General features: G+C 39.4%; 4 protein-coding genes across 4 annotated transcripts; all 4 read right to left on the bottom strand.

Annotated features, from left to right (window-relative positions):
• Nucleotides 1–383: 383 nt before the first annotated feature.
• On the bottom strand, nucleotides 384–7,507 carry LOC140771476 (uncharacterized). Its single transcript, XM_073113053.1, has 4 exons — nucleotides 7,318–7,507; nucleotides 1,714–1,831; nucleotides 1,400–1,634; nucleotides 384–808 (listed from the first exon to the last, which is right to left on the bottom strand). The coding sequence occupies exons 1-4, from the start codon at nucleotides 7,467–7,469 to the stop codon at nucleotides 780–782; spliced, it is 534 nt and encodes a 177-aa protein (XP_072969154.1). The 5' UTR covers nucleotides 7,470–7,507; the 3' UTR covers nucleotides 384–779.
• Nucleotides 7,508–12,398: 4,891 nt separating this feature from the next.
• LOC140769886 (uncharacterized) lies at nucleotides 12,399–12,797 on the bottom strand. Its single transcript, XM_073110774.1, has one exon. It carries the CDS (start codon nucleotides 12,795–12,797, stop codon nucleotides 12,399–12,401), a length of 399 nt encoding a protein of 132 aa, XP_072966875.1.
• Nucleotides 12,798–13,450: 653 nt separating this feature from the next.
• Nucleotides 13,451–14,059, bottom strand: LOC140769885 (uncharacterized). Its single transcript, XM_073110773.1, has 2 exons — nucleotides 13,922–14,059; nucleotides 13,451–13,816 (listed from the first exon to the last, which is right to left on the bottom strand). Exons 1-2 carry the CDS (start codon nucleotides 14,057–14,059, stop codon nucleotides 13,451–13,453), a joined length of 504 nt encoding a protein of 167 aa, XP_072966874.1.
• Nucleotides 14,060–17,064: 3,005 nt separating this feature from the next.
• On the bottom strand, nucleotides 17,065–19,202 carry LOC140770214 (phosphatidylcholine:diacylglycerol cholinephosphotransferase 1-like). The gene is made up of 4 exons (XM_073111278.1): nucleotides 18,954–19,202; nucleotides 18,091–18,545; nucleotides 17,819–17,956; nucleotides 17,065–17,730 (listed from the first exon to the last, which is right to left on the bottom strand). The coding sequence occupies exons 2-4, from the start codon at nucleotides 18,355–18,357 to the stop codon at nucleotides 17,428–17,430; spliced, it is 708 nt and encodes a 235-aa protein (XP_072967379.1). The 5' UTR covers nucleotides 18,358–18,545; nucleotides 18,954–19,202; the 3' UTR covers nucleotides 17,065–17,427.
• Between the last annotated feature and the right edge of the window lie 5,550 nt (nucleotides 19,203–24,752).

The following is a 24,752-nucleotide window of genomic DNA, read 5'->3' as shown; positions in this document are numbered from 1 at the left end:
CTCAAGCTGCTCTGCTAAATTGGGATCATCCTACAATATCTATGTTCCTAGTAAGCATACATGGATGTCAAGAGATTCTTGGAATGAGTATTAGATGTTTACAAGGTTAGCATTAGAGTCAGTTTGGTTGGTCGCTAAATAAGGGAGTGATGCATTTCTCTCTCTAAAATAGAGATAATAAAAGTCGATCTATGCCCTTCTTATACATTTTTACTATCACAAGAGAAATAGATCTTTGGGTGAGAGAAGTTTCTTGCTTCCCCAAATCATAATTGCTGAATTGTTTAATGGAGAAGTCCAACAACATGAATGCAAGAAATTAGAACCCAAGTTTGTCACAAAACTATCCAAGCTAACAGTGAAGCTAAAGGATTTGGCATCAATTGCCTTTTCAAGCCAGACAGCAACACCTTAATTACATAAGAAGTGAAATGTTACAACACTTTGAAAAGGAGAATTCTTTTGTATGAGTGGACATCGTCATGGTTCAACATTATCTATAAATCAAATATTAACAAGCTCAAGCTGTTACCAGTAAGAGTTCTCTACAAACAGTGATGGTAAAGGTTGGCATCCCAATCTTATTTCCACAATAAGGCTCTTCTTTAAAGCATAAATAAAATAGCACTACTAAAAACAATGGATATAGTTTCTTCTCCGAGCACTATACTTTAGCTTCTCACTCACAATGCTCGGTGCTTGAATTTCCTCAAGGAATATATTCCGATCTGCTTCAGCAACAAGAATACGTTTTTGTACATGCCTTGAGTTACCACGCATTAAGCTTTTACCCGTATCACGAAAGAACCTGTATATAATTGCATTTGATTCTCAAGTAATTATCGTCTGATAAGAGAATTCTGAAGGAGCTGATTAAAACACCACATTTTAAGAATAAATTAGCTACCATGTTAAACAAAATCTACAATGCAAATCCTTTGAGGTGACAGCAACTGGGATCACAAGATTCATGAAATTATTTCAAATAGGCATGTCACCACCTAAATTAAAATCAAACAACTTTTTGTTGGTGAAGGCTACATTACATCAGAAAAATAACAAGATTGCTTCTCCAACCATTTCATGATAAAGAAAACTTAAGTGGAATGGAGATTGTCCAGCTGATCTTCCAACAAAGCAAATGCTTAATAAGCATTATTAACAGCTCAGGAAGACTAAACTGGAGTGTGGGCTTTTACTAGGACGAAGTCATGCACGCAATACCAATCTCTTGATTAGTATTTAGTGGCCGAGACACGTAGTTCTCCACTGAGAGGTCGGGTCGACTCTCCTGGTGGCTGTTTATGGTTTAGTTAGGACACCATAAGTTTCCACTACCTCTAAAAAAGAACATTAAATTCCCACAAGTTGGAACCATAAGAAATAGCGAAGAACTCACATGCAGGAAGACTAGATATATCAGCAGAGACAGCACATGGAATTCCCAAGTTGGACAAGGCCCCCCTTATGATTCCACATGGGAAATAGAGATGCAGGCTTGCAGTTTGAGCTGTTGTATTATCATGCATTGATGCAGAAGATTCCTGCTGAGATGCATCTCTTTCCTCAAGTGACGAATCAATAGATACACGTGTAAGCCAGCGGAAATGACTATCTTGCAGCACAAAAGTACCCTGCAATATAGCACACGCATCTAAACTCGTAACTCTAAAATACAGATAAATTTTTACTTATCAATATTCTTTCAATTACTCTGTGATTTGTTTTCAAGTTGTCTATCTGCTTCTTGAATAGTTCTGACCAAAAATCCTTGCAGATGAATTTAATTGCCTCTAGATGATCACTGAAACGAGGGCGTTCCATTGTGTACCTGGATAATGATAATGACATAGTTAGATTATAGATCTCTTTCATTTCAAAAGCAGGACAAAGTCAATTTAGGATCACAAACAAAAGGATAGAAGTAAGATTTAGTACAAATCCATACTCTTCATTTAACTGGTACTTGGAGCATTAGCAAAAGTACAACATAGAACTAGTATCAACCATACAGGTACACAAACTAATCCAATGTGAAGACATAGTCAATATAGTATATTCAGAGACAAAATGATTTTAATGAGGTATAGTTTAAAATCATATTCTCCATAAAAATGACACTCAAGCTTTAGATTAACTATGACAGATGACTGTTTCAAATGCAAGCCATTCAGCATCTGATATACCAATGCTGCTATGCAATCCAGCTCTATCTCAGGAAAAGAGGACCCTCTATCCTCTATTCCTCTTTGTACTCACTGTCCTCTCATAGATGGTAATAAACCCAAAAAAGCAGAGTTGCTTAGGTAGCTTGACAGCGAGAAAACAGTTATTGAAAAAAATAAGTAGGAGTGTAGGAACTATCTACCTGTTTGTGAACTCTATCTTTCATAAACCCTAAACCTAAACCCTATCTATCAAGCATGCCTTACATAACACTAGGATGTGCAGGGCTTCTTGTATCCTGCTGGCAGCTTGCAAGCATGACATGTCAGGAGGCATGCATTGTGCTGAATGGGAGACAACGTGATGAAAGCTGAATGATTCTAAAACTTACTGCCATACTACTCTTTGAGACAAATCAAACTATAAAGCTTCAAGAGTACGTAACGAATGATGTTTAGACTTCATCCATACTTTCTTCATGATCAAACTGGCCCCAATGAAATTATGATATGTCTCAGACAAATAAACTTTCTGCTAGAACTTAGTTTGTAAACTAGAAATAATATCCATTACATAGGTGATTACCAAATAAATTATGGCTAAAGAAGTTAAACTTAGATTAGCTCAAAAATGATCAATGAAGAGGGCTAATATCATGTACTTCAGATAGATTGAGACTTTTGGCTTCTAGGAATTTCAAATCTTCTAGGTCAGAGTCAACAGTATCAATCAACATATTACTATCTATAAGAATCCATATAATGTACACATTTATATAAATGTACATTTGTCACATAGTACGAGTGATATATATATATCCCATTACTAGTCTCTGAATGATAAAATTGGGAGTCTTAGCAAAGATTCTAACAAAAACCAAGATATGCATAATAGGACATATGATTAGGGCTATCAAAATAATCAAGTCGGCTCAAGCTAAGGCTTGAATATAATTTCAAGCCAAGCTTGATCATGAGCCGGCTCGATAAGATTCGAAATAATTATAATATATATATATATATATATGAGTAATACTTTTTATATTATACAATAATTTTGTTATATTCTAAAATTTACTTAAGTGGATTATTACGTACTTTGATCTTGTAGAGTTTAGTTCTAAATTTTGATCTTATTATATCTTTCCTAAACACATGAATATCTCTATTATTTTATATTTTTGAATAAGCGTTATGTTAAGCTTGATTCAAACCTAAATCAAAAGCTTAATTTAATTTAAGCTAGATCAGGCTCGAAATTTAGTTTGAATTGATTAAGCTTGAAATTGCTTATTGATCTGCTCGTTTAGGCTTGAGCTTAAAATTAGCTCAAAGTTAGCTCGAATTGAAATAATTTCAATTCAGCTTGATCGCAAATATAGGCTCAATATTAATTTTAATTCATGCTTGATCAGAGCTTGATCAAGCTTAGCTCAATTACACCCCTACATATGATGTGGGGAAGCATCAAAGGAAGTAGATCAAACCTCTATCCATTGATTTGCACATGAATACTAGAGGAAAGCTCTTTCTTAATATATTGTTTCTAAGGAATACCAGATCAAAGGCATCAACTTTTCGAGAAACACAAAAGTAAAAAAATTGAGAAAACTCTAAAGTTTTCATTAAGAAATATCCAAACTGAAAATTTCCCCTTTGGCCACAGGCCTATATGACTATTTATAGACTAACAAAAGACTCAAAAATCTAATTTGACAAAAAAGACGAACTTTTCATTACAGAAAGTTGACCTAGACTCATAAAATCCTAGTTTAAGTTAAACTAAGCACATTGGAATAAATGAAATCAAAGCCCAAATTCTACACTGATTTTGACGTCTAAACGAGAGAATTTGGCCGAAATCCACCTTTGGTTGTATTGAGTTTTGATTAGAGACACATCTTCTATCAGGGAAAGAAATCTCGTTCAAATCCAAACTTGTCACAGCTTGCCTTTTCTATTCCAAGTGGAATTCTTTTCCTTTTTGAATGCAAATATGTATAATATATAATTTCTGATCAATATCTCTTGAATAGATCAATTGATCTGATTTTAATCTTGAATCCTTGGAGGAGAACAAAATTACATTTTTTGCTACTTCATTGCCCTCGAGTTCAAGTCTTGATGGTGCTTCACTTTTACCTCAACTTGATGCAAATAATCGGCATTGGCTCTTCTATTTGATTTTTAGCAACATATTTATTACTCAAAGAAAAAAATTTCCCTATCGACCAAAGGATAAACTGTACCACACTTCAAATTTGCAACTTCAAGATATGTGGCATGGATGATATTGATGAAGTCGTGCGTCAGATTCTTCTTTTCAACTTAAAAAGTCAGCATAATTTCCTGAATCAAAGGACTTGTGCTTTTGTTTTCATTAATCTCAAGGCATTGGTCCTCATGATAAACATCAAATAGGGGTTTTCCAATCTCAAAAAGTTGTTCACCTTCATGATCACCAAACCTAGGTTCTTTAATTATATCAATATCATCATCTTTTTCACAATCAGAAAACCCTTTTAGATAGAAGCCATCATGAAACTCAATCTCTAAAGTTACTTCCAAATCTTGTGAATCAACCTCTACATGATGATACCTTTAGCAGCTCGATGATCTACCGTAGAAAGATTATTTGCACTAAGGTTATGAAAATCCTTACCAACAATCTCCTTACTTACTGACTATTGACGGCAAGATGATGTTGATCTCTAGCCATCCAAACAACGAGTTGTTGTGTACTTGTGTCATTCATTTAATATGTTTCTTCATCTGCTTCATGTCGTCATGCATATGTAGATAAGTAACAGTTTCTTCTTATCCACAACAACAAGCAACAAGAACAGTAGCGGCACATCTCCTAGACAAGTCGCAGTAATGAAATGTGGGCTTTGATACCAACTAATGTACGAAAGCATCAATGGAGATTGATTAAACCTCAATCTGTTGATTCGTGCGCAAATATTAGAAAGAAACTCTTAATTTGTTGATTCTAAGGAATACCAGATCAAAGACATCAACTTCTTGGGGAAACACAAAAGTAAGAAGATTTTCTCAAAAATAAAAAAAAACCACAAAAGTCAGAAGATACTCTAGATTTTCTTTAAGAAAATAAACCAAATTGAACAATTCCCCTTTGGCCACAGGCCTACATAACTATTTATAGAGTAACAAAAGATCAAAAACATACTCCGATAAAAAGATAAAACTTTCCATATACGGAAAGTTTAAACCTACACTCATGAAATCCTGCTTAAGTTAAACTAAGCACACTGGAATAAATGGAATCAAATTCAGAGTTCTACACTGAAAGATATAAGCAAAACAAATCTTACCTCAAATAGCAAAATCGCTGATTTTGATGCTGAGACGATGGAATTTGATCAAAATCCATCTTGGATCATAACATCTTTGGTTGTGATGTGTTTTGATCAAAGACACGTTTTCCGTTAGGATACCAGATCTCATTCAAATCCGAACTTGCCACAACTTCCGTTTCTATTCCAAGTAGACTTCCTTTTCTTTTTTAAAACAAATATCTCCATAATATTTGATTTCTGATCAATAACTCTTGGATAGATCAATAAATCAGACTTTAATCTTGGATCCTTTAATCTTGGATCCTTTGAATAGAACAAAATTATCCTTTTTGCTCCTCCATCAACATATGTCTAAACCTTTGCATCACTTAAAGGATTTAAAAATGATATTACAACTTACAAGTATAGTTACTCAATTGGGTTTCAAGAGAGTTGTTTGATAGTAGACATATGTAATTTGTAGAAATAAAAAGTACTATAAAGTTCTTGTTTCTTCATTTCTTTTATGTAGGCTTGTTTGAGAAGGCAGTTTTATTCATGCATAAAACCCTTATTAGGGACCAAATAATGATAAATGGAATCAGATAGAAAACCTCGATATTTCCTGGCCAACTAAGGTTATAGGTGCTTGTCTTATAAGCTTAAAGAGGGTGTTTAAAAAGGATAATGAGCCAAAGGTCCATAATGCAAGGTCGTCATATGAGCAGCTCATCCAAGGTCCAAATGCAGGCAAAAGGCATCAATCCATGAAATAAACTATAATTAGGACCAACGGTTGTTTGCAAGAATGATAGATCAATGGGATTTGAAATTTTTACTTTGCCCTCCCTGATAATAAAGCTGTATTATTTCTTCTGTTCTTTTATCAACACAACTCAACCATCCTAGAACTGATATATCTAGCTGCTCAAAATTGGAACTGACATATCTAGCTGCTCAAAATTATGTGTGACTATCATCATTGAGTTCCCATAGAAGTTCAAAAAAAAATTCCAGGGGAACTATCCCCAAAAAACAAAAGAAAATCAATTATTGAGAAGTTCCTTTCATTTAGAAATCCCAATACCTTCTACCAATCTCCCCAGTCCCCACCAAATTGAGGATATCAGTCCAGGAAAAATCACAGATTATCTCCTGCTTGTTTCCTAAAGTGAACCATAATTACCAGAATCAGAAGAACAATAAAAACATTTCTATTCTACCACAAATTAGACCCAAAATTCCAACTTGATGCCCTAGTTGAAATAATATACTAACTAATTGATACAAAAATTATATACCCACATGTGATATGCAGTAAATTCTCCAAGATTAGACCCAATTACTGCGCAAGCTGTGGATCTAGAATAGAAACAGAACAACATCATAAATAGACCCAATATTCAACTTGATGCCAGATCTGAAAGCCTGAAATAAATACCCTCTAATTCAAAAAAGAAAATCATATACTTGTGAGATTCACTATAAATTCTACAAATATTAGCCCTTATTCCTGTGCCAACTAAGGGATCTAGAAGAGAAACAGAACGAGAAACTCAGATAGCAAGAGAGGATTGACGAGAAAAGGAAACGCAATGGCCAGAATAAAAGAACAACAAAAATGACAACTCTGCACTCCATGCCACCACAGATTTAACTCAAAATTCCAACTTGAAGACAGAAGCAACACAAACACCTTCTAATTCGCAGAAAAATCATATACGTTGCAATTATTAGACCCCCCATTGCAGTGCAGATTGCGAGATTAATAACAGATGCAGAGGAAGAAACTGAGATCGGAAAGAAAAAGAAAAAAATATTTAAGGAGAGGAGAGATGTGGGGGTGGGGGTACCTTTCCGAGAGTTGGTGGCCGACCTGGAAGCCGATCGCCTCGATCCGGCGGGCGGCGAGCTCGGGCTTGGTGGCGTAGAAACCGGTGCAGTACGAAGACACCATCTCGGTGATCAGGCCGTCGACGCAGCTCTCCGCCACTTCCCGCCCCATCTTCGAGCGCCCGTTTCCACTCTCTAGGAGGGACTAGTCGACCAGAGGAAGCCGACCAAAGTTTTTTTCTTTGGAAATTTACAAATCACACCCTACATTTACTTATTTTGTGATTTACACCCACTTTTGAGAATTTTGTACCAACTCTTTTATCTCTATAATTTTTATTTAACACTCTAATATTATTTTAACTAATTAATATAAACTATTTTATATAGTTATTTCAGAATATTTTAGTAATTTTCTATTCTTATCAGTTTAATACTCTTTTATATTTTAGTAATTTTTAGTTTAATACTCTATTTATTAAATTACTAAAATATCCTCACCATTTCTCTCCTTTTCTCTGTCCTATACGATGGACCCCACCACTATTGTAACACCACAATTTATAAAAAAAAAAATTTCCCCTGACGCCGAGTGCGTGCGTCACAGGTGCCTGCCACCCCCCGTCCTCTCTTCTCCTTCTTCTTCCCCTTCTCTTGCCATGCATGCTACCCTCCCCCCACCTCCATTAATCCCCATCTTCCCCTCCCCGACCGCGCCATTTCCTCCACCTCGCTACCTCTCTCCCTTTCTTGTGGGTTGCCAATGCCAGAGCCGACGAAGCCTCGGAGCCGCCTCAGCCCCGGAGCCAACGAAGCCGAGCGCGCGGATTGCGGTAAGCCTCAGCCCCGTTAAAATTCAATATTTAATCATCCTCGGTGGGGCCACGACCCCGCGTCCGGCCGTCGGTCTGAGAGCTCTAGGGAAGGGGTCTCTCTGGACGGGCTTCGGGCCTTTGGGTTGGGAGGAGGGACCTCCATAGCCGCCGGCCATGGAGCTCGCCTCGCTGCCTCGTCGGCCACCTTGGCTGCGGGGCGAGCTTCTCCCACTCCCCTATAGGCGGGGAGGACAAACGGTGGCTCCTCCGCGACGTGGGTTACGCTCGTCGAACCTCCACGCGCCCTCCTCTTTTTATCCCCTTGCTTTTCTTCCCTTCCCTCCCCGGCGTAGGTTGCAAGGCGCCGACCTGAGGGCGGGCTGCCAGCAACGTGGGCCACCGGCAGCGCCGAGCCTCCGCTTCTCGTCCCCTTTGTCTCCCTCCCTCAAAGGAGATGGGGGAGATAGGTGTTGGTGGGCTGCAGGCCGCAGCCCACCAACTTAGGTTTGGGTGGGCTGTAGGCTGCAGCCCACCTGGACTTGGGCTCGAGTAGGCTGTAGGCCACAGCCCATTTGGACTTGGGTGGGCTGCATGTTGCAGCCCACTAACCCAATGTTGGGTGGGCTGCAGACTGCAGCCCACTAACCCAACCTGGTGGGCTGTGGTTGGGCCCCCCAGCCCACCAAGGCCCTCTTGCCTATTGGGTTAGGTTTGAGCCTAACCTAATACCTCTAGCCTAGCCCATTTGGGGCCATTTGGACCCTATAACCCCGTTTATCTATTTCCACCTGATTTAATTAGCCTAACCCCCGTAATGACAATTTATTATCATGTGAATTTTAGAATAACATAGGACTCGGTGATGATTTAGAGAGAGTGAGATATAGGCTTACAACCGGGGTCTTTAGTCTGATGGTCATAAACAACCGGTCACTTGTAGTGTCGCCATACACGTGTAGATGGCATTACCGCTAGATGTGTATATATCCCCCATCGATGTATGAGATGATGGATGATTGTTTCTTGAGAGTATATACCCTGTGAGGTGAATAGCTCGGTGAGCGATGATAAGTATGATTAATGTTTTAGTAGGCATGAGATGACTAAACTGCTCTTTTATTGCTATACATAACATGCAAACACTATGATTGAGATGTGTACGGATAAGATATTGTATCAAGCTTTATATTTATGTGGACTTATCTTGATACGTTAGGAACTAGCATGTTCCAGGATAATGACCGATAATCTTTATCGATTGCATTGATTTAGTAACTCATGTTAAGCCATCTCAACAAGCATATTGTTATTGCTAGCAAATATAAGCATACAATGTATATACACATATGATTTCATTATTTTAGATGGTATGGATCCTATTCGTTAGGCTGTAAGCTCACCACCTCTTGATGGCATTATTTTTGAGCTAGGGGACGTAGGTGCGGGTAGTGAGGAGTAGCTGCCTTTCTTTTCAGTATGTCTATTAGTTGTATTAAGCCCCTGCGATGGTGTTATGATTGATGATGTATTTTGGACTTTAGCATTGTATTTTGGATGTATATTAGGAAGGCTTGTTTTGGCCTGTGGAACTTGTATCCGGACTCTTATGGTTGAGTTTAATTATAGTAAATTTGTGCTGTTATGTGCCTTATGAAATTCTTATACTGACACGTCATGTGATGCACTGTGTGGGGGGATTTACCCACGCAGTTTACACGTGTATTTGGAGGTTTAGGTGTTTCAACTATCTTCCCTCATTTTTCCCTTCCTCTTTTTCTTCTTCTTCCACCTTCAAGATTTGAACCTCTCGTTCAATCTCTTATCTGGCGCCATTTCCTTGGCTCTTCTTTTGTTGTGAACTTGGTTCTATCCGAATAATTGCTTCTCCCATGTGACTCTGATTGACCAATGAGCCCCACAAACTAGCACCTATGCTGTCGTTGTCTTGAACCCAAGCTCAAAGCCCTGCACCAAGCCAACAAGCTTATTTCAACGATGGAGGACGAATGAGCCACGCATTGTGGCTAGAGAATTTGCGACAACCCCCTAACCACCATCACCACCACCACCCCCCACTCAGCTCTCTCTCACTATTATGTTTTAAAATTTTGAGTGGCAGTTTGGCTTCATGTATCTAGAAAAACCGTATCTGCACATATAAAGTATAATATAAATATAGTTTTTTTATTTATGAAACCTATGAAATATCCTTTCCTAGAGTTGATAATCCACATGAAACATCATGACATCCACTTTAATTAGCTTGATGTAGGCCTGATGAAACGGCCCAGCCCGAATCCGCCCGATTTGGATTAGGCTAAGCCCAGCCCGAACCCGCTTTGGGCTTGACTCGGTTGGAGCCCAAACTACCAATGGGCGGCACTGGCCAGCCCTTTGCCCACTTGCCCGGCCTGGCCCGGAAGCTCGTCCATCAGCCTGGTTCAAAAGCCCACCCGTTTGGCATGCATGAAAGCCCACCTGTTTAGTACTATGTACTATTTAAACTTTTAACATATTATTTTTTTTTCTAAACAAGGGAGGAACATTAATATTTAAAAAAAAGTTAATAGAAAAAAAATTAAAAAATTTGCGCTAGCCTGGCCTAGCCAAGCTAGCTCGCTCTCTCATGGGCCGACGGGCGATAACGTACTAAACAATTCTAGCCTAGCCCAACCCACTAGCGGGCGGGTTAGCGAACATAGTGGCCAACTTGGCTCGCCCGATGATCACGTCTAGCTGGATGTGAAAACACGTTCTCTCAACCTTTTATTAACAAAAAACATGAAAGATATAAGACTTCTATTTACATTGATATCTTGTTTGACATTATATATGCTACATCTTGAAAACTCAAATCAAGTAGGAAAATGAAATCTAAATACTACTCTAACTATGAAAACTAAACTCAAGTCAGTAAGTAAAAAATCTGAGAGTAGAAAATCAAAAGTCAACTACTAGTAAGAAAAGAAAAATATGGTATATTATGACACATTTTTTAATGTGAAAAATCTCTCACATAGAAAAGAAAAACTGCAAACATATCCAAAGCTGATTGATCTTATTTCACTAAGTCATAAAAAAAATTTACTTACAATCTCTCTCGACACTCTAATGTTGCAATAATTACATAATCTTTTGAACATGAACTTAACCATCACTACGAAGAAGATCGTCTCACTTTGGTAAGCACCCAAATAATGGATTAAACCTCAAAAGTATATGTCAATAATGTAGATATCAATGAACAATTTAGCTCTTCCAACGCATGTGGATCATTCTTAGTTGTTGTATAAGTAATTGAACATGTGTATATGCTTTTCTCACTCAATGATGAAAATAAACTCTGAGAAAATTAGATAACTCTCTAAGTCGAGACATAAATTTCTCTTTAAGTTCTCACTTAGATGAATGTTATAAAACTTAACTTTGCAGCTTTGATAACGTCGTCGGAAGGCCACTTAAGTTACCTTATGTTTTTCATTCCATCCAACATTGTTTGCGGAAGTTAATTTTGTACCAATTGAGTTTTCTTTGCATGATATGATCTTCTATAAGTTATGTAACTTAATGATATATCTTAGTCTACTTTGTACAATTCAAATAAATGTGATTTTGTCCACGATTTATCATTGTAAAAGAGGAATCTTACAAATCGTGTCTTATATTTTATTTATTTTGTGATTCACACCTCATCTTTAAGATTTTATATTTTGACACTTTATTTTTCTCTATAATTTATTTAATATCCTAAGTTAACTAGTTAGAACGGTATTAACAAAGAAATATTATATTATAATACACGTCATGATGTTAAATGAAAACTATAGGAAAAAAGAATGAGTCAAAATATATAATCTTCAAAGATGAGGTGTGAACCACAAAATAGATAAAGTGTAAAGTGCTATTTGTAAATTATTTTTAGAAAAATTGTGTTCTTCCAATTTTGAAGCAATTGAATAGTCTAACTTTTTTTTAGAGGAGTCATAAGAGACGATAGCGATAGAGGAAGGGATAGAAGAAAAGAGATAGTTAAAAAGAAATAAGGATAAGAACAGGGTTAGGCTTGCACCTACACCACCCACCATTAGTGCACCTATTTTATTTTAATTCTTTTTGGGTATTACACTTATTCCCACCAAACAATTTTTTTTTTTTTTTGGAACTGAGGAGCTGTTTTCAGCTAGAATTCATAATAGCTACCTCTACGTTAAAGCATCGGTAGCCAAAAGTTTACAAAATTTTGGGTAGGTGGTGAATTTGGGGGTGATAATTCAACACCCGGAGATCTAACCACCTTTTGCCGCTGCCCAATCAGCCACAAAATTACAATCTCTTTTTACGTGCATGAACTTAATCTCCCCAAACCTCCTAGCCATGCTAAGACATTCGAGAGCCACGTTCCTAACAAGCCACGAGTTTTGGGTTTGCTTGTTCATTATGCTAATTGCCACTAGGCAATTAGATTCGGTGACCAACTTGTGGGTTCCTTTGGCCATCTTTAGACCTAGCCTAATTGCCCACATCTTCGCAAATAAAGCCGATATACTTGGACAAGGTTCTAGCACTGCTTGCACCAACTCTCCCTTGGCATTCCTTGCCACTGCCGCCACTCCACCTTGGCAGGCACCTGCTGTGTATGCCCCGTCCACATTCACTTTGGTCACCCATGCTTCGGTGGGTGCCATCTACTCCTGTCCCTGCTGGGTGTCTGAGAAGGGCCCTTATCAGGCGGCTTGTACTCCTTTGCAAGTGCTAGAGCTTGATGAACCACCTCAACCTCAGTGACCGCGATACCTCCAAAAGCAATAGCACTCCTCTGCTTCCATATATACCATAAGGTGGCTTCGATCACTCATTTAGTCTTTTGACTTTCTGCTCCACCTCTGCCCCAGTCCATTGTTATTCAATTTGTGCCGGTTGTAATCCCTCCTTCCATGCCCTTCGTTGCTTGTAGTTCCTCTTAGATGGCTAGGCTATATCTGCATCCGTAGAAGAGGTGCTCAACAATTTCTCTAACGAGGCCACACATAGTGCACTGCCCCTTCGGACCTATATGTATTCTGTACAGATAATCCTTTGTTGGAAGCCTACCCCAAAACAGCTTTCAGTAGTAGGTCTTCAGTCTCGGTGCAACTGAGAGCCGCTATAAGGTCTTCCATCCGGCCTATTGCTCTGTCCGCTGAGGTTGGAGAAAGGCATATATGGACTTGACCGAGGCCTCGCCCCTTGGGTGTAGCCACCACATCCACGTATCTTCAATGGTGGCAATGCCCATGGGGAGAGAAGAGATCTCAAAGGCAAGCTCCATATCTGCCTCCTTGAGGAGCCTTTTCACTGTCTAGTGATGCCCATCGACTATATCTACCACCATCAGCTGTTCATCCATTAGCTTGTTTGCCATGATCCTTGGTTGCAGACACCAGGGGACTTCGGACAGCCATGGCTCGAAAGCTGCTCTAGTATTCCGACCATTTCCCATTAACTTGTGGCAACCCATCTTCAGCCTGCTAGATGTGCGGACTAGAGCCCTCCAGAACCAAGAAGTCGTAATGGGAACCTTTGTCTCCCGTGGGTCTAGACTTCCATATATTGCTTTGATGATCTTCACCCACGACGTCTGCTCACCATTGAGGACTTTGAAAACAAGCTTGCCAAGGTCTGCCGTTCGAGCATCTTTGAGTCTTCGTACACCTAACCCTCCTTCCTATTTTACACAAGTTACCATGTCCTAACTGATCAAATGTAAACCATGGGATGATCCTCTATTCCACAGGAAGGACCAAGCTCTCTTTGTCATCATCTCCAGCACGACATCCGATAACCAAGAGCTGCCTAACCAGTACGCTGGAATCCGCATCAAGGTAGAGTTAACAAGAGTTACTTTGCTGGCTTGGGAGAGGAGGCTCCTTTTCCATGCCGCTAGCCTCTTCTCAATGCGTTCCACCATTGCTCGGTGATTCCTGACTTTCACCCTTTTGCTGGAGATAAGCACCCCTAAGTATCTGAAAAGCATTTCTGTAACTTGGAGGCTAAGCACCTTACTGATATGTTCCCTAACATCTACCCCGATCCTCTTTGGCAGGTACAACTTTGACTTGTCCAAGTTGACTTTCTAGTTAGTGAAATACCTATAGTGCCCTAAGCAATCTAGCATGCAGTGGGTATTTTCTCTAGAGGCCTCCACCATGAAGAGTAGATTATCAGCATAAAGCAGGTGGGACAGGTGGACATCTCCCACTCTAAACCTGTGTAGCTCCCCTCTATCAACCCTTGCATTGATCATTCCGGTGAGAACCTAGGAAACTAATATGAAGAGGTATGGTGATAAAGAGTCTCCATGTCAGAGGTCTCGGTGGGGCACGATCCAGTTCGACGGGCTGCCATTTATGAGAAGAGTAAACCGGGGGAGGAGATGCAAGCATACACCCATTCGCACCATTTCTCCGAAAAACACATTCCCTCCCTAAAGTGTACTTGTAACAACCCAGCCTTAAGGAAATAAAATAAAAATAAAAAAATAAAAAAGAAAAAAGAAAAATGAAACACCCCCTCGCGTCGCCGCAGCCACCGCCAAACCCCTTCCCCCCCCCCCCCCCCGCCCCACCGCCTTCCCTCTCTCTCTTTAAATCTCTCTCTCTATCTCTCTTTCGGTCACTCTCTCACTCTACTCTCTCTTGCACTCTTGCACTCCTTCCTCTCCTCGTTGCCGACGTCGGATACAACAGTGAGAGGTGTCCTAAATTGATAAAACCATCACTTTGTCAAGGCTGTTAATGTTCAGTAGATCTTAGAGGCTCGAGGTTCGAAGGAACCCATTAAGAATAATGGCATTATGATCCAACCTTTGGGTGGGGGCGAAGTGAGAAAGAAATCAAGGAGAGGAGTAGGTGGAGCAGGGTTTCAGGGCAACTTCATGGCAGGCTTCTATCAATGTGGTGGAGATAGTTAATGCAGACGGACCATCAGAAATCCTGCTATCACGATGTGGAGTTGTCTACTGGAGTCTACAGTTTGGAGTGCTGTAGATGGCTCAAATTTTGGAAATGTTCATCTCCACCGTCTTGTACTTTCCTGGAATTTGTCAACAAATCACATTAATACTGTCTGCTTTTCCACCTCTTGTCTTTTTGAAATAGTTTATAATTATGCTTGAAGAAGGAATTATATTTTATACTATTTTGATTAGGTCTAAATTTACTTCACTCCGAAAGTTTCATTTCCGTCATTTTATCTTCTTATGATTATATATATAAACTACGGCCATTATTTTTCTTATAATATTTGACTAAACTAAATGTTGAAAAAATTCTCGATAGAGACAAAATTATAAATATTAGATATTTTTCTTATAAATATTTGACTAAACTAAATGTTGAAAAAATTCTCGATAGAGACAAAATTATAAATATTAGATAAATTTCTAACACATTTAAAATAAGATTTAATTATATTTTGTCATCTTATACTTTGACCAAATATTATTTTACCCTTTTATACTATAAAAGTATATAAATATATCCTAAATTTTTAAAAAGCTACAACTCTTTAGATATTGTTAACGGATGTTCTAAAATTACTTTTTTGTTCTTCTATAATTAGAGTAAAATATTAGATTTTATTAGCCTACAAATTAAAATTAACAATCTAACTTTAGATAATATTAAATGTATTGCTCTGCCTCTCAACCCACCGAATGCTATCACATCTACTGGTTAAAAGAAAGAATGAGAGATGCAAGGTCCTCCTTTTGTCCCATTTTGTTCCTAATAAGGGGGAAGATGGGGATGGAGAGGTTTAAAGATGGGGATGGAGAGGTTTAAAAGAAAATGACTTGAGAAAGAAGAGAGCAAAATCTTTTTTCTTTTTATAAATTATCTAAGGAAGGAGGAGAGGAAAAAATTGCGTAAGAATTATTTTTTGACCTTCACGAGATTAATCTAGCCTATCTAAAAATAACTTACAATTTACTTATTTGATATGTGACTTTTATTTCACAGAAAAGTTATCTGATAGACTTAGTTATAACTTTTCAAAAGTATAAAAAGATATCAGTACACTTTAATATAAAAGGAGATAAATGGTACTGTGTTAAAGTATAAGGGGCTAATATAATAAATCTTTAAAATAATACTAATTGAATTATAGATGACAAAAATACCATAAAAATATACATATGTTTAATATTTATTATATCTTTATTATCTAAAATCTGCTCTATATTATTTTAGATGTGTTAAAAAGTTTATTAAATCATTTACAAACTTAGCCTCTGACGAGAATTTTCAAATTCAACTTCTAAATTGGCCAAATATATTCAAAAAAATATAATGGGCATTTTAGTGTAGATCATAACTAAGTAAAATGATGGTTATATTTTAGTCTTGAGCATAGCAGAGTAAAAGCCATACAAATAAAATTATAAGAGGGTAAAATAAATTTAAGCCTAACGAGGGGTAAAATATAAGTTTCCCTAGATTTAACCTTTTCTCTTTGTGTACTACGCCTGGTTTTTCGGAGTAAGCATCATACACTGTTTTGCTTTTGTTTAAAGCTCAATTCCAATCCACAAATTCTGAAACTGTTTCGCGAATGAGAAGCTGGCAATGCAGACACAAAATTGTCACTGCAACTAAAATCGTAGCGCAAACATGCCAATTTATGAGGGCTCTCAAAAAGCATCACTTCACCAAATACCAAGTAACCAACATGACAAAAATTAAGAGCATTGATGAAGTTATAAATCTTTATGTACTAGATTTTGGACACCCAGACAAAAGTAGGTTAATCTTTACTTAACTCTGTAACTGGTAATATGTGGATCATGGTTTATTACTTTTGAATTTACTGTGGAAATAAAAGTGTTGAACTTAAAATTCTGAGGCAGATATTGGTTTCTTATCTAATATTGGAAGTTATATTCCAAAGGAAAAAAATTCAATAGTAAGACAAATGGACGAAGAATTGTTGTAGCTATTGATTGAACATTAGATGAACTAGATATTCAACAAAAAGACTAGTTGGTTGATATTACAATTAAACAAGCAGCGAAAGAAGGATTGACAAGGCTCCACATAAACTAGATGCATACTCAAAGAAAAAGGCCAGTTTGATCTGGCGATCATCTAGCAGGTTGGAGAAGGATCAATTAAGAACTGGAAATTTAATTAAAGGAAACGCACGGTTGAGCCGATGTCCTAGCAGCACCAATATAGAAAGAAGGATTAATAAAGTTGCTGGTATCAATGGTAGTTGGTTTGAGGTCGGTCCAGAATGGAACAGATGGTAGTGTAATTGAGCGTTGTTCTTGCAGCAGCATTATTGAATTTTCTGCTGCTGGACGACGACGTGCCTCTTGCTCTCTTCATACTGTCCTGCAAGGATGTCAAAAACGAAACCGGCACCGACGCCAGCAGCCAAATCAATGGTGTAATGGCCCCTTGAGGCCAGAAGCCTAATCCCCTGCAACACATTGAGGACATCGAATGCCCACGCCATCTCATATCGCCTCATCCTCCTCATATCTAGCGATGCGATCATGGAGCCTGCGACGTGCCCTGAGAAGAAAAGGTAGAAGGAGACATTGCCCACCGGGAAATCAACGCCGGACCCCAGAAAGCCCTACCAATCGATCATTGGAGAAGTTCAATTTGTTAGTGCCACGATAAGGGAATAAAAAGGGCAACCAAGTTGTCCAATCTGGTGCTACCTCAGGCAACGGGAGTTGGGTGGAGTACCCAAGTATTCCTCTGCAAGTGAACATGAAGAGAGCTGCAATGGTCGGACGCGGCCTCCCCTCAACAAGGAAGGTCCACAGGATATATATCGTCTGCATGCCCACGAACACCTGTGAAATAGTTACAATAAAATCACTCTGCCAGACGAGCTCTCAAGATAAAAACAATAAAAGAAACCACAATCACTCCCTCTTTCTTGTTAGAGGATGATGACGATAGATACGAAATTGCAATGGATACTTACGGTATTGAGAGCGGCAAGGAAAGAGTTGAGAGCGAGCCTGGAGGCAAGTATGGTGTGAAGACGGTGCGTTAGGATGAAGCCAATGTCCAAGGGAGCTGAAGTGGAGGGGACCATGCTAAGGGTGTATTCGACCCCCATGAAGAACAGCAGGGAGAGGCCAAACATGCAAGGGATCGGATGGTGCCTCACCATGCCCACAGCATCCTCTATGGAGCAGCTTGCGAAGAAGGGACCTTTGCCTTTCTCCTTCTCAGATGGAAGCCCCATGGATGAATGATGAGTAAGGACTCTGGAGAAAGGTCGATGCTGGTGGGGCTGTTTGTTGAGAGGGATCGGCTGCACGCTCTGAAACACTTAATCTCAAGATACACGTGTCCCTCGCTGGAGTGAAACCTGACTAATTCTTGTCTCGTCCACGATCTTGAAGTCGTCGATACAAACCAGCAATTATGCACCTAAAAATATTTTCTATTTCGTCACCTATTAAATTTAACTTGGGCATAATATTCTCTACTTAGTCACATACTTGGGTGGTTGAAGGGTTAAACCCAAAATATAGGATAGAATTGATAAATATCCATAAAATAGATGATAATAAAAGCAAAATCGCATGGTAATTTTAATCAATTTTCCTTAAATTTAATTCCTTCAACCAACATAGCAAAGCATTAACTAGGATGACGTACATTACGACAAGGTAACATAAAACAATTACTAAAGAGAGCGGAGGATTCGTCCGCCGGGGTGGCCGACGGGCGAGGGAGATAGAAAAGCCAAGAGGAAGGTAAAGCGTGATTTCGCCGGAGAAAGGTTAAATAGTAAATGGAAACAAAATTAAACGAGGGGAGGAAAACAGGACTCACCAACGAGTCAGATGGCGGGGCCGGCTAGCTCCTACGAGGCTCCGACGGCGTCGAGCACCTACTCCGGGTTCATGGCCGGTGATGGATGAGGACCGCGACGCCGACGTCTGCGATTCCTCGACGGGGTCAAGGACGGGACTTTGCAGAGAAACAGGGGAAGAAAGGAGAAACCGGAGGCGACTCTTAGGGTTTCGAAGCAAAGGGATGAAGAAGTTGATAAGAGAGAGAGAGAGTGGACGGCGAGAGAGATGAGCGGAAACGGATTTGGTATATTTATACATACTGTAAGGACGGAGTATCCAATGCGTGGGCCCAATTTTTTAATCAGATCACTAGGACGAGGGGTACCAGCTGGCAGCTACGCTCCTATTTTATTTTCTTTTATTTTATAAGTTTATAAATTTCTCTTAGCTTTTAGTTGTACAGTTTAGATTTCGAATCATATATTTTGTTGAATAATTATTCTAAATCAAACGTTGTCGAGATCTGCTCTAAGTTATCGCGTTGTCAAGCTGTTCATCGAAGCTAACCACATTATCGAGCCATCAACCGAATTAAATCAAATCACTAAATAATTTTTCTATAATATTATTTAAGGTTAGAATCGAACTCATAGCCCTCAGAAAGATATTTATCGACTCTACTTAATTAATGACCGCATTCATTAGGAAGAGTTTAGAGAAAGAAAACCACCGCCCATGCCTAGCTAATTCTATTTGGGTCGGTAGGAAGTAGGAACTCTCTCAATGCCTCTTTGCTATAACCGACGGTATACGAAAATGAAACTCACCATCAATTGTAGCTTGAAAGAAACCTAAAACCAATCACAGCTGCTGCACCTGCACTGAGGAGCCCAGCTATTAACGCTCACTGGACACCCTAAAATATAATATCAAAAAGTTTTAAAATAATACGAGAAAGGAATTCTAAGAAAAGATCAAGAAGAGAAAGAAACAGGGGATTTAAAAGCAAAGGAAGAAGACTTAGAGATCTCCGCAACACAAGTAAAAGGTCTCCACCTTTTCCTTCCTCTAGATTATTTAAGTTTGGAATAAGAAAACAAAAACATGGGGTCTGGTATCCATAAGAATGTTAATCATGATATTAATTATACTGGATTTGAGAGTATTTTACTATAAATCATGAATAAGATATTTTTAATGTATGGATGAGGTTTTTATTCTTCAACCGAACGGGATAAATGAAAATACATAGTGATAAAGGGATATAGAATATTTGAAGCTTGTAATCTTAGGTGGGAGACAATAAAAGAGGGAGAAAGTGTACTTTGTTTTGAGTACAAAGAATGAGATATTGTGAGTAATTTTAATTAGTAATTCGTAATAATTTACTGTTACATGATACTGTAGTGAAACACATAGATGTGTACATTTAAATATTAAAGAGTACTGGATGAGTGGGGAACTTACAAAATGTTAAATAAGTTTCAATTTACACTAAAGAAAGATTTATATGCTGAACCCTACATTTTCCTCTATTCATGGTTAATAACTTATGTGTTTTTATTTGTAAATTATCTCCTACATATTTTTAATTATAAATTACATCCAACATTTTACAAAATAATTGAAGAACAAAAAATCTTGATAGTGCCTTAATATGTATGTATGTATGTGTGGGGGACTTATTAACTTACCATTGCTAAGTCTCCCAAGGCTGAGGAGAAGCACATGTTTTAGTTTATCAATGACTCTTGTCCTTTAGAGGCAAATGTGAGGAATGGTCTAGGTGTAAATGAGTGGAGCTTAAGCGAGCTAGGTCCAACTCGACTTAACTTGATAGGTAATTTTTTTCTGGCTCAAGTTGGAAAAGCTCACCTTAGCTTGACTCAGGCCCAACTAGATGAGACTCAAGCTCGGCTCGCCAACTTTGGCAATAGTGCAAAACAAAAAATAAGATATTGGTATTGTATTGGGCAGGGGGTGGAGAAGATTGAAGACCATTTAGTACAAAGCAAAGCAAGACACATCGGAAAAAGATGGAGGCAGTCGCCTGTGGGTGAAGTAGGAAAGTCATTAGGGGATAGATTGTAATAACCCAAGGTTAAAAAAAAAAAAAAAAAAAAGATTTCTGCACTGCATGGCACGAGCTGTCGTGCCATGCAGTGGCAACGGAGATGGGCGCCACGCGCCCCAAGCGCTGGCCCGGCCAACCTGGCCGAGCCAGCTAGCGCGGTGGGCCCCCGCCGCCGCCGCAGCCTTCCTCCCCACCGCCTCTCTCTCCCTTTTCTTCCTCTCTCTCTCTCTTTTTCTCTTTCGAGCTCTCTTTGACCTTTCTCTACTTCTCTCTCTCTCAAACACTCTCTCTCTACCCACTGCCGCCGCCACCTCCCCTAGCTCCGGTGAGCCTCCCTTCCTCTCTCTCTCTCTCTCTCCCTCTCTCTCTCTCTCCACCTCTCTCTCTATTTCTCTTTTCCTCCTTGTCGGCTTCCTCTCGGAACCGCTGGAGGATTGAGCCATCGGCGAGAGGCCGGCCGCTGAGTGGCCACCAGTGGCCGCACCCCTCCCCCATGGCCCAACCCTCTTCTTCCTTTTTCTTTCTTCTTCTTCTTCTTCTTCTTCTTCTTCTTCTTCTTCTTCTCTTTCTTCTTCCTCTCCTCCTCCTCCTTCTTCCCTTCTCTCCTCTGGCTGCACCCTGCAAGTGGTGCTGGGCTCGGCCCAGCGCCCTTGCAGCGCCAGGCGCTGGGCTCGGCCCAGCGCCTTGCTGTGCATGGTGCTGGACTGAGCCCAGCACTATATAAATATATATATATATATATATATATATATATATATATATATGTGTGCACAATTAGTTTAGCTTAGTAATTTAATGTATTTAAGTTGTACAAATTAAATACAATCATATCATAGTTAGTATATCATTCTAATTATATCATGTTTAGTAAAATACCTGCAATATAAATTATTATTTTAATCCTAAGTAGGTAATAGTAATTATTAGGGTTATATACGTATATTCTTACGTAATTATTTGTAGTAACTTAATTCTTATTTTCTTAATTATCAAAGAGAATAATAGACAGATAAAATATATTTTAAATACACTATTAAATAATATAATTATGGTTAATAAATAATGAACCAAATATAGAAATGAAGAGTACATACTTACAACAAGATACTGTCTTTTGTCGGGTTAATTTTAATTAATAAAAAGACTGACATATTTGTTACAAATAATTTCAGATCCCGACCCCCCTGTTCAAGACCCTGTGGACTTAGCTATCGAGGCTTGATCGTTATCGTAACAGCGTGAACGAGTGGTGGTTTGGTATTTGCCGTGGGGTGAGTAGTCTTATCCCCTAGATCCCTTTCTCAAATTAGGTTATATTATATATTATGTACATGCATGTTTTGGCCTCCAGCATGATTATATGACTTTATATAAAGATGATTTCAGTCGAGCATATTTATCATGCACTTGATTAGACTGATCTGGGATATGAGTACATTGGTGATATATAGAGATGATTGGAGATGATTATGCTATTATGGTTTTATGTCGGGATGATTTCTATCATGAGTATGGATGTGATAGATTAGCATGAGTATGCATGTGATAGATTAGCATGAGTATACATGTGTTAGATACATGGTTGGAGTTGCATTACATCATTTTGCTCTTGATTCCTATTCCACCTAAATTCCTGTTATGCATTGCTTGTTATTGTACTGGATATATGCATATGATATGTCATTTAGAAGGAAAGCATGAAATGTGATTGATATGATAGTTGATAAAAAGCGTGAGGATACCCGAGTGGGCGCGAGGGTTAGGACGCACTTGGTGGATGATTGATCGCTCGACATGGTCGCGATCCTGTTGGCCTTACGTCCGAGGTCGTTAGTCTGTGTGCGCAGCAGACATTCGGACACATGCCGTTCGCTAGGGCATATGTGGCGAGTTATCCTCACGAGATTTCTATCAGCTAGAAGGGTGCCCGGTCTGGATGGATGTTGATACCCTAGCGGATGGCAGGGTATGGTTATATTTGAGATACTCCTTGCGGATGGCAGAGTATGCTCTGAGCCTTCGGGCATGATGTTGAGACCGGGTACCGGGTGTTGACTGTGCACAGTGGTCTAGTATGATGGTATTATACCGAGATGTCGGTGATGATCGTGATGTTAAGAAATGCATATGATGTCATTATTAGCTGACATACATGATTATTGAGTGGTCAATATACATCATATATGATTGTATCTGATATCATAGCATTGTCATAGTCGGCATGCATCATGTGTCATATTTGATAGAGAGTTATGATGATCATATGACGTGGTGATCTATTTATTCATTGTCGAGGATTATGTATTTTATCAATTATGACATGACATGTTATCTATATTTCATTTATGTAGTATTGAGGACACATTCATTTACTCATTCATAACATGATACTCTTTCTGATTCATATTATCTAGTACTTGATTTACTCTCTGTTTGGTTTCACTGATTCGGGGTAAGGTCTATTCACTGAGCCTTTTGCTCATGACTCTCTTGTTTTCTCCCTTCCAAAAACCCAGGTGAACGAGAGGAGCAGGATACTCCCTTAGAGGTTTTGCCGGTGAGTGAGGAGTAGAGGGTGGTTAGTGTTTTCTGCTAGATGAGTTATCTTATCCAATGTACTAGTGGACATCCTCCAAAGTGTATCTGTATCCTTGTCTTATATTTTAGCAGGTGACATTGTACTTGTATAATCCTGTGTAGGGCCCAGAAGTTCCTCCATCTGTAGAGGAGCGTGATCCTATTTCGCGCCTCTTGGACAGCCAAGAAAGACTTATTGAGGAAATCCTTCGGGGTAGAGGAGCTGGCATATCAGCAGAGAGTTCTGAGCCGCCTCCTACAGCGGGCGTCACCTTAAATAAGTTTATGCAGTTGAACCCCCCGATTTACAGTGGAGGTGTTGATCCACTGGAGGCTAGTGGATGGTTATTGGACATAGAGAAAATGTTGGATACTTTAGGATGTAATGATCAGCAGAAGGTAGCCTTTGCTACTTTTATGCTCAGAGGTGAGGCAGAACAATGGTGGAAAGCTACAGAAAGACTGATAAAATCAAGGATAGGGAATGCTGTCATCACTTGGGAGTTATTTCTAGATGCCTTTGATCAAAAGCATTTTCCAGCCTGGAGGAAAGAAAAGATGGAAGAAGAATTTCTGCATTTACGTCAGGGTCCTATGACGGTGGCAGAGTACGAGGTCAAATTTAATGCTTTAGCCCGTTTTGTACCCCATCAAGTTCCAAATGAAGCAGCCAGAACTCGACGCTTCAAGCATGGGCTGAATTATGCTATACGTCAGAACTTGGAGGCAGCAGGCCTCATCCCTTATGCTGATACAGTAGAGAGGGCTATGGCACTGGAGGGGGTGATTCAGGAGAAGAGGGCTATGGAAGCTCGGCGATCTGGGACACAGTCTGGGCGAGGCGGGAGTTCTAGAGTTCCTTCTACTAGCCAGAGCCTACCGCCTTCGCAGTCACAGCGTCGCCTTTCTTACCATCCTTATCGGGGAAGTTCCAGTGCTGGTTCAGCTACTCACAAATCTGATTCACGGGGATCTGGAGGACTTAGCCAAGCAGTATCTCAGGTTAGTGTGACTGGACCACTCTCCGGGGGCAGAGGAAGTGGATTTGTTGGTGGATCACCAGTGAGGAGTCGTAGCTGTTTCGGGTGTGGGAAGTTTGGTCGTCATCTTCGAGATTGCCCTAACCCACGTTTATGCTATGAGTGTGGGCAGCCTGGTCATATCCGTCGTGACTGTCCGCGTGAT

Source organism: Typha angustifolia, chromosome 11 (assembly GCF_048772165.1).
Source record: "Typha angustifolia cultivar Huaian chromosome 11, ASM4877216v1, whole genome shotgun sequence".
In the NCBI taxonomy this organism is placed as follows: domain Eukaryota; kingdom Viridiplantae; phylum Streptophyta; class Magnoliopsida; order Poales; family Typhaceae; genus Typha; species Typha angustifolia.
Note: the sequence above shows the minus strand (reverse complement) of the source record. Positions and strands in the feature narration are given on the sequence as shown.